Below are 14,452 nucleotides of genomic sequence, written 5' to 3' on the forward strand. Positions count from 1 at the left end.
ATGGGATGGTGTGGGGCCCCCATTGGTATTGTTTGCCCCTTTTTTGTTGTTGCTGCTACAATTACAGGAAATCCGCCCAGAATGACTGTGCAAACCATGTGCAGGCGATTGGTGCACCACGACGTGACCAAACATTTTGGCGCACCTTCCCACCCTACTTGTTTTCCTTCGATCCCCGCCCTTCTCAGGTTCTATAAAGCCAGAGCTGTCAATCAAAGAAGAGGTGAGGAGTGGGTATAAAGAGAAAACAAGTAGGTGGGAAGGGGCCCTTAAAGATTTGGCCACATCATGGAGTGACTGTACTTAGTTTGAACAGTCATTTTGTGCTGATACGGATAAATTGTAATACTCCAATTCCCCAGTGGGGGCACTGCAGCGAAATGCAACTGTTCCAGATTTTGCCACAAAGTACAGCTGATTGCTTGGGATCAGCTTATTGTCACATGACCTAGCAATTTTTCGTTGTCCAAAGCAGAGACCCCCTTTTATGGGGGGGATATTAGTTGTTTTTTTTTAAACGCCCTCCTCTTGCATTCCCCTTTATCTATGAAGACCAGGAGCCATATTTCATCATGCTTATTTATTTAAAATATGTTATCTTACAAATATTTTCTGTACATTGTGTTTTATCTCTTGCCAATTATTTACAAACCGTTCCGGTGGCGGAAGTCCCGTAGGAGGCGCACCACCCCGTGTGTGTGTGTGTATAGTCCTGTGGTCCTCGGGGGTGGATCCCAATGTTATTACACAGCGAAAGATAAATCACAGATTTTGCCCATCCCCAGGCTTGAGGTAAAAATGTCTACAGGTATAAAACCATCCCTGGTTTTTTGTTTGTTTGTTTTTTTGTTACTTTTTTATATATATTCTAAGATGTTTACATTTTTGGAATTTTAGATTATTTCCCATTCTGGATAATTTGCACCCGCACTGAGAATTCTTGGAAGTGCGTCCCATATAGGATATACGGAACGTCAATAAATCCGGGTTACTGGTCCAGAATCACATTATGGCTATAGCCAGTGCCGGATTCTCCAAGCTCAAATCTCCTGGTGTCATCTTTACACACCAGGCACTAAATAGTGATCTAGGACAGATTCCCCCATCCATATGTCTGACGTACTTGGACCATGCTGCATGGCCCGCAGGTCTCCTCACACCAACCTGACGGCCTCATATATGCCTATGAGGTTGTTGAGTTTGGGTCGGTCGGTGAATCACAGATGTAGGATGCAGCGATAGGGAAATTAAAGGTCCACTTAAACGGGCCAATTACGAGCAACGAGCGCCGATAAATTCTAAATGTAATTTAGTGCTTGTTCTTTGTTTAATTTGTATGCACAGGCTGACGAGTACTGATGGGGACAGAACGATTATTCTATCCCCATACAGCATTATGTTATCAATAACACATTTACACAGGGTGATGTGCTGCTGATGATGATGGGAACGGTCCAATTGTTATAGTACTGTGCTGCTCTACCATTCTGGACCCCGAATCCCTCCTTCCCCCTGTGAGTGTAGGACGACCCCAGATTATCATTTAGGATCAGCACATGAATCATGTAGATTAAATCAGCTATATGTGAACTCTGAAATTATGCTCAGTGGTGGACACGGGCAGGAGCGCCGGTGCTACCGTCCATGTCATTGGTGCAGTACTTTCAACCAGTGTCGGGAATAACTATTTTATTAAGAGAAAGTTGTAGCACGCCGTGTGGGCATGGCTGTACATCATGTCTGGTACGAAACGTATGCAATGACACGAGTCTTCCCTGCTTTGTCGTTACACATAATAAGATATAGTCCATGTTGTCTGTGGCGTTGGTCTCCTGGAGCCGGGTCATGGTGAAGGTGCTATGAGAATAGCCTCTAGAGGAACTACAGGAGGTCATATGCCCCGGCGGTGGTCGGAGGTGGTGCCGTTCTTGCGGTGGAGCTGTAGTAGTAAGGAGAACCTGGGAAGTAAAATTGATAATGTTAACCAGGGTCAATGATGGGACTAGTAAGTATGGGAAGTGAAAGAAGTCCACTCTCTACTCTAGGAAACACATGGCGCTCCTGTGCGGGGGTGGTGCTGCTGTGCGGGGGTGGGACTCCTGTACGGGGATGGTGCTGCTGTGCGGAGGTGGCTCTCCTGTGCGGGGGTGGTGCCCTAAATTATGTGAAAAGAATGGCACTCCCTTCATGCAAAAAGTGAGTACCTGTTTTTTCTTTTCAAATAAGTATGGAAAGTCCAGTCCTATGCACGCACATTATCTCACTTTTATCAACTATAACGTAGTTTATACACGTTAGATAGGTGAGTAAATGATATCTCCGGACCGCCCTGAGCTTCGAGACTCAAGTGAATGCCCCGATCAAAAGTGCTTTCTTCTTCAAAACAACGGACCCCATTATAAGCCGATGAAGGCTGTCAGATACCAGGGATATTTGTTGTACAATAGATCTTCCAGAGTGTGGAGGCCTCTGTTCTAGACAATGGAAGTGAGGGCAGATCCTGAAAGAACAGCTATTTATCAGATAAGCTACATTTTTAAAGGAATCTGTCAGCAGGATTTTGTTATGTAATCTGTCAGCAGCATGTTGTAGGGACAGAGACTCTGATTCCAGCAAAGTATCTCTTAGTTTACTGGGTGCAGCAGTTGTGATAGAATCACAGTTTTTTTTATGCTGTAAATTAGGCAGAGCTTAGAATGTTGAGCCCTATATTCCCCCGCCCACACCACTGACTGGCATCTTTCTGTGTACAAAGTATAGTGACAGAAAGCAGCCAATCAATGGTGGGGGCGGGGTTGCACAAGGAGACACCTACTCCTAGTGATAATCTCCTGATGATAAAACACTGATTGTATTGAAATGGCAAAACACAGACTAGTAAGTGATAGATCACTGAAATCAGGGTCTCTGCCCCTACATCATGCTGCTGTCAGATTGCATAGCAAAACCCGGCATACAGATTTCCTATAAGTGAATTTCTTCCTATGTGAGGGCTGCATAAGGTAGTGACAGACACCTTATGCCTTATATGTGCCCACGGTGTAATTTTTGGTGAAAATTTACCCAATTTACAAGGTATTGTGAGCCAGGATGGTATGATATTCATGATCCCTGCTCTTCATCTGATCATTGACTGCTTTCTCCTGATTACATGGCAGAGGAGTGGTTTGGCCAGGGGAGTCCTCAGTGCAAATTTCACAAAACTTTAAGGCTTTGTGCACACGCTGCGGATCCGCAGGAAAAGTGACTTGCGGTTTGACACCTGGACAATGGAACAGGTGTCAATCCGCAGAAAGAATTGTCATGCTGCGGATTTCAAACCGCAGCTTTTCCGCAGGGAAAAATCCGCAGCATGTGCACTGTGGATTTGAGAACCCATAGGATAACATTATACTGTACAATGTCTGCGGATCCGCAGCGTGTGCACACACCCTAAGGCCTTTTTTTGCCTTATCACAGAGAAAACTGCCAGTATATACTGTGCTGGTTATAATGTGCCGCTTCCTATATATAGCCGCCCCCCTGTGCCTGTTCTGCTGCCGCAATTCCCAGGGGAAGCAGCGCCTTCCGATAAGCGGTGCCCGGAGTCTCCTGCAGCAAGCGATGGAGATGTTGGCAATGATTGTACCTTTTTGTGAATGAATGCGGAGAAAATCCTATTATATTTAATGTACTCACTTAGGAGGCTGGAGCCGGGGAACCGCCAACTGTCTCCATATGCCGCATAGGCCCCATGGCTATAAGTATTACCGGAGTAATCGCTTCCTGCTGAGAAAACAAGAACTGTCAGGTCAGATGGAACAGGAGTAGTAACATCTCACCCAGAGCACCGCAGCCAGCGTCGTCCTCGCAGCCCCCTCCTGCACGCCGCGCACCTCTGCTGCCAGGGAGCTGGAAATTATTACCCCATACAGAAGGAAATGTGACCATACGTCTACAAAGATGGAGCGCCTTGTCTCCCCCTCATCTACAGACAGGCCAGATGTATCCATAATACCGAAATAAGATTTCCGCTCTATTCGCCATGTACCCTGCTAAACCGCAATCACCATTTTATTAAATGACTGCATTAAGCAAAACCTCACTAGATACAGGACGGGTCGGAGAGCAGGATCCAAAAGACAAGGCGGCTTTCTTCTCGAAGTAGCGCTACACCTGTCTAGTGGTTGTGCCAGCAATTGCAGCTCAGCTCTCTTGAAATGATGAATGAGACTAAGTCCTCATTCAGACATCTAAATTTCTGTGTTTTTCACCCCTGTCATAGTCTATGGGGCCTTTCGCATGTCCGATTGTTCTCCTCGGATCGAACGGTCCTCGGAAAATCGCGAAGATGATCGATTTTTGATCCAAGCGTCAGAACAAAATCGATAATTCAAGTCTATAGGCCTGTGAAAAAATAGGACTGCACTCGGATGACATCAGAGTTCGGTTTGAATTTCAGAATGGAGAAGGTGGAGAAACTTTTTTTTTTTTTTTTTCTTCATGTACAAGGAAAACTGATGACTCAGACCAAACTCTGATCAACGGCCTGACTATAATAATCTGTTCCGTTTTACATTTATGAGAAAATCAGACGTCTGAATGAGGCCTTATCTGCAAGACCCCACACGACCTGAGCACAGGCGTAGCAACGGGTATTTTTATGGGTTTTTTTTCATTTATTTAAATCACCATGTCTCTTTAATTTTACGTAATACACAATTATTACACACTAGAAATGTGAGGAGCTGTGTAAATTTGTAAATCTTCATATTCCGGCCTAAAAACATATGTGACATGCACAAGTGTGAACAAGTCAGTCAGACAATGCTCACACCACCCAACGGCTGAAACACAAAAAAACACAAAAGTGCTGTATAACGAATACAGGGTATTTAGTCGATACGTTTTTTGCAAAAAATGTATACCAAGCCGCTTCACCACGTCAGGGTAACCGTCACGTGTGCGCCTGTCTGTATCCTGTTCATTTAGACACTGTTCACATGTTCAGGTTTTAAATACATTAGATAGGGACTGCTTCATGAAGGGTTACCGTGTCGTGGTGAAGCAGCTTGGTATACATTTTTTGCAAAAAACGTATCGACTAAATACCCTGTATTCGTTATACAGCACTTGCTGATTACTGTCATGTCTTTTACTGCAGAGTATTTTTTGCAAATTTGTCATTTTGTGTTTTCTTATATTCCAGCCTAAACCCGGCCGCCTGCTGGTTTCACAAAACTATGTATCATGGTCCAAGAATGGACTGTGATGTACGGACCGTCCGCGGGTCTCCTGGCCTAAACCCGACAGCCTCAGGCCACGGTCACACGCTGAGTATTTGGTCCGTATTCGTAAGCCACTCTTCAGGATGAATTTATCGGACCAGTCACTTAGCGGCTATCACCGGCTCCACGTACCGGGCGGGGGCAGGAGTTGCCACCTATTTCCATCTAAATCGGACCAGACTAGTTATTTTTCTAAGGTCTGGGGTGAAAATAGTCAGTGTGTGCACTAGCGTATAGACATAATCTTGGCCCGTGTGCGGCCTGTGAAGCCAAGGCTAAAGTTGGCCTTATCCTATATTTTGACGCCTTGTGAAAAATTTCACCTGCTATGGTGCCGACCAGATGAAAATGGAAAAATCTGGCTCCTCTAGTGATGGTAGTGGCACCGTCACCGGCGGGACTCTCTCCAGCCATAGTTGTCAGTGAGGCTCGCCTTATCTACGGCCATTGGCGTCCTAAATATGTCCGCCACCAACTCTATGACAGTCTGCAGGCTAGATGACAGGAGTAAATGAGTCACCGGTCCGGCGCTCTTCCCCGCCATCCGGGGTGATGTTTTGTATCGCCCGTAGCAGATAATTTGTCCTTGTGCATGTACGGGCATGTAGATTCCAGGCGGTTGGGAACAAATCCGTCTTTCGCACACACGGTTAAAATATAACTGCTCTTTTTTATTTATCTTGACCAATCTCATTTCACGCTCCAGGAGAGGAAGGAGGGTGTGCACGCGGGTGTGGGGCGCCGGGGAAAGGGGGGTAGAAGTACTTTATATTTTTAACGCTGCATTAAGCGCGTCTCCGTGGTAACACAGTAACACGCTGGCTCAGCAGGTTCCGGAGATGTGAGCCGAGTGGGTGAGGGACCCGCCGTTCTGCATTTCTTTTTCCATTTAAATCTACCTGCAAAGGTCACCGGGGGTCAAACCCCTCCAAAAACACATCTTCATTTATAAAGGGCGCAGTGTCGGACAGGTTTGCCGCTTATGTTTTGTCCAAATGTCCCCGTGGGAACGTATTCACTGTGATGGGAACTAATACAGTGCTAGAAGACCAGAGGGATGAGATCCGAAAGGAATGACGTTATTGGATCTGCCATAAATCCAACATTAACCACAATGGATGACGGACTGGGACCGAGTGATGCAGGAAATGCCGCCATTAACATCGGTGTTATCGCAGATTTCCAACAGATCTGTTCTTTAACCCATTGAATGGACAGAAAAAAAACATCATTTAAGAACTTTTTTGAGGTCCAGGAGGGTTCAGGCATTTTGTCTAAACTCCACTTCTCCAGTCTTGGTGGTGACCACCATGTTTGACTTTTTCTTTTTGCCTGATGTTTCATACATCCATCATTCATGGTTCGAGTACAGTCTCCGACATTTAGATTGGACCCCAAGTGAACAGCCTCATAATTGTCTGAAGCTTTTGCATTTTGATAAGGAAACCCGTGGTCAGTTCGGACGTTGTAGTCCATAGTCCGCACTCAGACTATGAATGCCGAATGTGTGAAACCCAGGCTTAGGCCGAGGTCAGACTTGCGAGTGTGATGAGAGAAACTCCCCCCAGTCTCTCACATCAATACCCAGCACTGCGACTGGCACGGGGGACCGGAGTGTGCGGCTGCATAGAAATATGAGGTCCAGTCGCACACTCCGGACTGAGTGCCGGCGACAGTGCCTGGTATTCATGCGAGAGACTCGTGAGTTTCTCGTATCACACTCACAAGTGTGACCCTGGCCTTATTGTTGGTTACAGGGGCCTAATTCAGTACAGGCAGTAGGGTCTTCCTAAATAATTTTATTAGGGTGAGCCCATGAAAGCCCACATTGCCGGGGATTTTTTCGTGTTGCTTTTTACATGGAAAATCCCCAGTAGAATGCACTGAAAAATCTTATCCACAAAAATTGACATTGCGCAGATTTGAAAATGTCCACCACCTTTCACGTCAATTTTCGTTGTTAATTTATTCCAGATTTCCCCATTGTGATGGCTAGTCAAGTCAAAATCTGTAACAAATCCCAATTGTTGCAGAATTTTCTTTAGATTACACACTGCAGCTTCTCAAGTGAAGGTTTCGAAAGCATTTTCCTTTTTTTTTTACAAAACCTATAGGAAAATCTATAGCTGCAAATTAGCAATAATTCCATTTCAAAGGGACCGACTCTCTTGTGATTAATGTCCTCGGGCCTTCTCAGGCCTCAGTCACACGTCTGTGCTTAAGCACGTACGTGAAAAAAATGGTAACACTATCATCAGTGCTTTGAATGAGTGCGTCATCTGTGTCCGTTTTTTACCATCAGTGTGTGATCCATGTGTCCGTTTTTGCCATCATTGTGTGATCCGTGTGTCCGTTTTTTACCATCAGTGTGTGATCCGTGTGTCCGTTTTTTACCATCAGTGTGTGATCCGTGTGTCCATTTTTGCCATCAGTGTGTGATCCGTGTGTCCATTTTTGCCATCAGTGTGTGATCCGTGTGTCCGTTTTTACCATCAGTGTGTCATCCGTGTGTCCATTTTTGCCAACAGTGTGTGATCCGTGTGTCCGTTTTTACCATCAGTGTGTCATCCGTGTGTCCATTTTTACCATCAGTGTGTGATCCGTGTGTCCCTTTTTGCCATCAGTGTGTCATCCGTGTGTCCGTTTTTGCCATCAGTGTGTCATCCGTGTGTCCGTTTTTTACCATCAGTGTGTGATCCGTGTGTCCGTTTTTTACCATCAGTGTGTGAGCCGTGTGTCCATTTTTGCCATCAGTGTGTGATCCGTGTGTCCATTTTTGCCATCAGTGTGTGATCCGTGTGTCCGTTTTTACCATCAGTGTGTGATCCGTGTGTCCGTTTTTGCCATCAGTGTGTGATCCGTGTGTCCATTTTTACCATCAGTGTGTCATCCGTGTGTCCATTTTTGCCATCAGTGTGTGATCCGTGTGTCCGTTTTTGCCATCAGTGTGTCATTCGTGTGTCCGTTTTTGCCATCAGTGTGTGATCCGTGTGTCCGTTTTTGCCATCAGTGTGTGATCCGTGTGTCCGTTTTTACCATCAGTGTGTGATCCGTGTGTCCATTTTTTACCATCAGTGTGTGATCTGTGTGTCCATTTTTTCCATCAGTGTGTGATCCGTGTGTCCGTTTTTGCCATCATTGTGTGATCCGTGTGTCCGTTTTTGCCATCAGTGTGTGATCCGTGTGTCCGTTTTTACCATCAGTGTGTGATCCGTGTGTCCGTTTTTACCATCAGTGTGTGATCCGTGTGTCCATTTTTTACCATCAGTGTGTGATCTGTGTGTCCATTTTTTCCATCAGTGTGTGATCCGTGTGTCCGTTTTTGCCATCATTGTGTGATCCGTGTGTCCGTTTTTGCCATCAGTGTGTCATCCGTGTGTCCATTTTTTACCATCAGTGTGTGATCCGTGTGTCCCTTTTTTCCATCAGTGTGTGATCCGTGTGTCCGTTTTTGCCATCAGTGTGTGATCCGTGTGTCCATTTTTTACCATCAGTGTGTGATCTGTGTGTCCATTTTTGCCATCAGTGTGTGATCCGTGTGTCCATTTTTTACCATCAGTGTGTGATCCGTGTGTCCGTTTTTGCCATCAGTGTGTGATCCGTGTGTCTGTTTTTGCCATCAGTGTGTGATCCGTGTGTCCGTTTTTGCCATCAGTGTGTGATCTGTGTGTCCATTTTTGCCATCAGTGTGTGATCCGTGTGTCCATTTTTTACCATCAGTGTGTGATACGTGTGTCCGTTTTTGCCATCAGTGTGTCATCCGTGTGTCCATTTTTGCCATCAGTGTGTCATCCGTGTCTCCGTTTTTGCCATCAGTGTGTGATCCGTGTGTCCGTTTTTGCCATCAGTGTGTGATCCGTGTGTCCGTTTTTGCCATCAGTGTGTGATCCGTGTGTCCGTTTTTGCCATCAGTGTGTGATCCATGTGTCCATTTTTTACCATCAGTGTGTGATCCGTGTGACCGTTTTTGCCATCAGTGTGTGATCCGTGTGTCCATTTTTGCCATCAGTGTGTCATCCGTGTCTCTGTTTTTACCATAAGTGTGTGATCCGTGTGTCCGTTTTTGCCATCAGTGTGTGATCCGTGTGTCCGTTTTTGCCATCAGTGTGTGATCCGTGTGTCCGTTTTTGCCATCAGTGTGTGATCTGTGTGTCCGTATTTGCCATCAGTGTGTGATCCGTGTGTCCGTTTTTGCCATCAGTGTGTGATCTGTGTGTCCGTATTTGCCATCAGTGTGTGATCCGTGTGTCCGTTTTTGCCATCAGTGTGTGATCTGTGTGTCCGTATTTGCCATCAGTGTGTGATCCGTGTCTCTGTTTTTACCATAAGTGTGTGATCCGTGTGTCCGTTTTTGCCATCAGTGTGTGATCTGTGTGTCCGTATTTGCCATCAGTGTGTCATCCGTGTCTCTGTTTTTACCATAAGTGTGTGATCCGTGTGTCCGTTTTTGCCATCAGTGTGTGATCCGTGTGTCCGTTTTTGCCATCAGTGTGTGATCCGTGTGTCCGTTTTTTCCATCAGTGTGTGATCTGTGTGTCCGTATTTGCCATCAGTGTGTGATCCGTGTGTCCGTTTTTGCCATCAGTGTGTGATCTGTGTGTCCGTATTTGCCATCAGTGTGTGATCCTTGTGTCCGCTTTTGCCATCAGTGTGTGATCCGTGTGTCCATTTTTTACCATCAGTGTGTGATCCGTGTGTCCGTTTTTGCCATCAGTGTGTCATCCGTGTGTCCATTTTTGCCATCAGTGTGTCATCCGTGTCTCCGTTTTTGCCATCAGTGTGTGATCCGTGTGTCCGTTTTTGCCATCAGTGTGTGATCCGTGTGTCCGTTTTTGCCATCAGTGTGTGATCCGTGTGTCCGTTTTTGCCATCAGTGTGTGATCCATGTGTCCATTTTTTACCATCAGTGTGTGATCCGTGTGACCGTTTTTGCCATCAGTGTGTGATCCGTGTGTCCATTTTTGCCATCAGTGTGTCATCCGTGTCTCTGTTTTTACCATAAGTGTGTGATCCGTGTGTCCGTTTTTGCCATCAGTGTGTGATCCGTGTGTCCGTTTTTGCCATCAGTGTGTGATCCGTGTGTCCGTTTTTGCCATCAGTAAGTGATCTGTGTGTCCGCATTTGCCATCAGTGTGTGATCCATGTGTCCGTTTTTGCCATCAGTGTGTGATCCGTGTGTCCGTTTTTGCCATCAGTGTGTGATCCGTGTGTCCGTTTTTGCCATCAGTGTGTGATCCGTGTGTCCGTTTTTGCCATCAGTGTGTGATCCGTGTGTCCGTTTTTGCCATCAGTGTGTGATCCGTGTGTCCGTTTTTGCCATCAGTGTGTGATCTGTGTGTCCGTATTTGCCATCAGTGTGTGATCCGTGTGTCCGTTTTTGCCATCAGTGTGTGATCTGTGTGTCCGTATTTGCCATCAGTGTGTGATCCGTGTGTCCGTTTTTGCCATCAGTGTGTGATCCGTGTGTCCGTTTTTGCCATCAGTGTGTGATCCGTGTGTCCGTTTTTGCCATCAGTGTGTGATCCGTGTGTCCGTTTTTGCCATCAGTGTGTGATCCGTGTGTCCGTTTTTGCCATCAGTGTGTGATCCGTGTGTCCGTTTTTGCCATCAGTGTGTGATCCGTATGTCCGTTTTTGCCATCAGTGTGTGATCTGTGTGTCCGTATTTGCCATCAGTGTGTGATCCGTGTGTCCGTTTTTGCCATCAGTGTGTGATCTGTGTGTCCGTATTTGCCATCAGTGTGTGATCCGTGTGTCCGTTTTTGCCATCAGTGTGTGATCCGTGTGTCCATTTTTTACCATCAGTGTGTGATCCGTGTGTCCGTTTTTGCCATCAGTGTGTCATCCGTGTGTCCATTTTTGCCATCAGTGTGTCATCCGTGTCTCCGTTTTTGCCATCAGTGTGTGATCCGTGTGTCCGTTTTTGCCATCAGTGTGTGATCCGTGTGTCCGTTTTTGCCATCAGTGTGTGATCCATGTGTCCATTTTTTACCATCAGTGTGTGATCCGTGTGACCGTTTTTGCCATCAGTGTGTGATCCGTGTGTCCATTTTTGCCATCAGTGTGTCATCCGTGTCTCTGTTTTTACCATAAGTGTGTGATCCGTGTGTCCGTTTTTGCCATCAGTGTGTGATCCGTGTGTCCGTTTTTGCCATCAGTGTGTGATCCGTGTGTCCGTTTTTGCCATCAGTGTGTGATCTGTGTGTCCGTATTTGCCATCAGTGTGTGATCCATGTGTCCGTTTTTGCCATCAGTGTGTGATCCGTGTGTCCGTTTTTGCCATCAGTGTGTGATCCGTGTGTCCGTTTTTGCCATCAGTGTGTGATCCGTGTGTCCGTTTTTGCCATCAGTGTGTGATCCGTGTGTCCGTTTTTGCCATCAGTGTGTGATCTGTGTGTCCGTATTTGCCATCAGTGTGTGATCCGTGTGTCCGTTTTTGCCATCAGTGTGTGATCTGTGTGTCCGTATTTGCCATCAGTGTGTGATCCGTGTGTCCGTTTTTGCCATCAGTGTGTGATCCGTGTGTCCGTTTTTGCCATCAGTGTGTGATCCGTGTGTCCGTTTTTGCCATCAGTGTGTGATCCGTGTGTCCGTATTTGCCATCAGTGTGTGATCCGTGTGTCCGTTTTTGCCATCAGTGTGTGATCCGTGTGTCCGTATTTGCCATCAGTGTGTGATCCGTGTGTCCGTTTTTGCCATCAGTGTGTGATCCGTGTGTCCGTATTTGCCATCAGTGTGTGATCCGTGTGTCCGTTTTTGCCATCAGTGTGTGATCCGTGTGTCCGTTTTTGCCATCAGTGTGTGATCCGTGTGTCCGTTTTTGCCATCAGTGTGTGATCCGTGTGTCCGTTTTTGCCATCAGTGTGTGATCTGTGTGTCCGTATTTGCCATCAGTGTGTGATCCGTGTGTCCGTTTTTGCCATCAGTGTGTGATCTGTGTGTCCGTATTTGCCATCAGTGTGTGATCCGTGTCTCTGTTTTTACCATAAGTGTGTGATCCGTGTGTCCGTTTTTGCCATCAGTGTGTGATCTGTGTGTCCGTATTTGCCATCAGTGTGTCATCCGTGTCTCTGTTTTTACCATAAGTGTGTGATCCGTGTGTCCGTTTTTGCCATCAGTGTGTGATCCGTGTGTCCGTTTTTGCCATCAGTGTGTGATCCGTGTGTCCGTTTTTTCCATCAGTGTGTGATCTGTGTGTCCGTATTTGCCATCAGTGTGTGATCCGTGTGTCCGTTTTTGCCATCAGTGTGTGATCTGTGTGTCCGTATTTGCCATCAGTGTGTGATCCGTGTGTCCGTTTTTGCCATCAGTGTGTGATCCGTGTGTCCATTTTTTACCATCAGTGTGTGATCCGTGTGTCCGTTTTTGCCATCAGTGTGTCATCCGTGTGTCCATTTTTGCCATCAGTGTGTCATCCGTGTCTCCGTTTTTGCCATCAGTGTGTGATCCGTGTGTCCGTTTTTGCCATCAGTGTGTTTCCGTGTGTCCGTTTTTGCCATCAGTGTGTGATCCGTGTGTCCGTTTTTGCCATCAGTGTGTGATCCATGTGTCCATTTTTTACCATCAGTGTGTGATCCGTGTGTCCGTTTTTGCCATCAGTGTGTGATCCGTGTGACCGTTTTTGCCATCAGTGTGTGATCCGTGTGTCCATTTTTGCCATCAGTGTGTCATCCGTGTCTCTGTTTTTACCATAAGTGTGTGATCCGTGTGTCCGTTTTTGCCATCAGTGTGTGATCCGTGTGTCCGTTTTTGCCATCAGTGTGTGATCCGTGTGTCCGTTTTTGCCATCAGTGTGTGATCTGTGTGTCCGTATTTGCCATCAGTGTGTGATCCATGTGTCCGTTTTTGCCATCAGTGTGTGATCCGTGTGTCCGTTTTTGCCATCAGTGTGTGATCCGTGTGTCCGTTTTTGCCATCAGTGTGTGATCCGTGTGTCCGTTTTTGCCATCAGTGTGTGATCCGTGTGTCCGTTTTTGCCATCAGTGTGTGATCTGTGTGTCCTTATTTGCCATCAGTGTGTGATCCGTGTGTCCGTTTTGCCATCAGTGTGTGATCTGTGTGTCCGTATTTGCCATCAGTGTGTGATCCGTGTGTCCGTTTTTGCCATCAGTGTGTGATCCGTGTGTCCGTTTTTGCCATCAGTGTGTGATCCGTGTGTCCGTTTTTGCCATCAGTGTGTGATCCGTGTGTCCGTATTTGCCATCAGTGTGTGATCCGTGTGTCCGTTTTTGCCATCAGTGTGTGATCCGTGTGTCCGTATTTGCCATCAGTGTGTGATCCGTGTGTCCGTTTCTGCCATCAGTGTGTGATCCGTGTGTCCGTATTTGCCATCAGTGTGTGATCCGTGTGTCCGTTTTTGCCATCAGTGTGTGATCCGTGTGTCCGTTTTTGCCATCAGTGTGTGATCCGTGTGTCCGTTTTTGCCATCAGTGTGTGATCCGTGTGTCCGTTTTTGCCATCAGTGTGTGATCTGTGTGTCCGTATTTGCCATCAGTGTGTGATCCGTGTGTCCGTTTTTGCCATCAGTGTGTGATCTGTGTGTCCGTATTTGCCATCAGTGTGTGATCCGTGTGTCCGTTTTTGCCATCAGTGTGTGATCCGTGTGTCCGTTTTTGCCATCAGTGTGTGATCCGTGTGTCCGTATTTGCCATCAGTGTGTGATCCGTGTGTCCGTTTTTGCCATCAGTGTGTGATCTGTGTGTCCGTATTTGCCATCAGTGTGTGATCCGTGTTTCCGTTTTTGCCATCAGTGTGTGATCCGTGTGTCCGTTTTTGCCATCAGTGTGTCATCCGTGTGTCCATTTTTGCCATCAGTGTGTCATCCGTGTCTCCGTTTTTGCCATCAGTGTGTGATCCGTGTGTCCGTTTTTGCCATCAGTGTGTGATCCGTGTGTCCGTTTTTGCCATCAGTGTGTGATCCGTGTGTCCGTTTTTGCCATCAGTGTGTGATCCATGTGTCCATTTTTTACCATCAGTGTGTGATCCGTGTGTCCGTTTTTGCCATCAGTGTGTGATCCGTGTGACCGTTTTTGCCATCAGTGTGTGATCCGTGTGTCCATTTTTGCCATCAGTGTGTCATCCGTGTCTCTGCTTTTACCATAAGTGTGTGATCCGTGTGTCCGTTTTTGCCATCAGTGTGTGATCCGTGTGTCCGTTTTTGCCATCAGTGTGTGATCCGTGTGTCCG

At 46.6% G+C, this 14,452-nt stretch overlaps 1 protein-coding gene across 1 annotated transcript in view; it reads right to left on the reverse strand.

The window, feature by feature from the left end:
- Positions 1 to 574: 574 nt before the first annotated feature.
- PAX8 (paired box 8) overlaps positions 575 to 14,452 on the reverse strand; it is a 39,319-nt gene continuing 25,441 nt past the window's right edge. Inside the window, exons 10-11 of the mRNA XM_073588944.1 lie at positions 3,679 to 3,768; positions 575 to 1,958 (exon numbers count right to left, since the gene is read on the reverse strand). Coding sequence (XP_073445045.1) covers positions 1,882 to 1,958; positions 3,679 to 3,768 — 167 coding nt within the window. The 3' untranslated portion in view covers positions 575 to 1,881. The remainder of the gene's footprint in view (positions 1,959 to 3,678; positions 3,769 to 14,452) is intronic.

Source organism: Dendrobates tinctorius, unplaced genomic scaffold (genome assembly GCF_039654945.1).
Source record: "Dendrobates tinctorius isolate UK_male_01 unplaced genomic scaffold, ASM3965494v1 ptg000104l, whole genome shotgun sequence".
Lineage (NCBI taxonomy): Eukaryota > Metazoa > Chordata > Amphibia > Anura > Dendrobatidae > Dendrobates > Dendrobates tinctorius.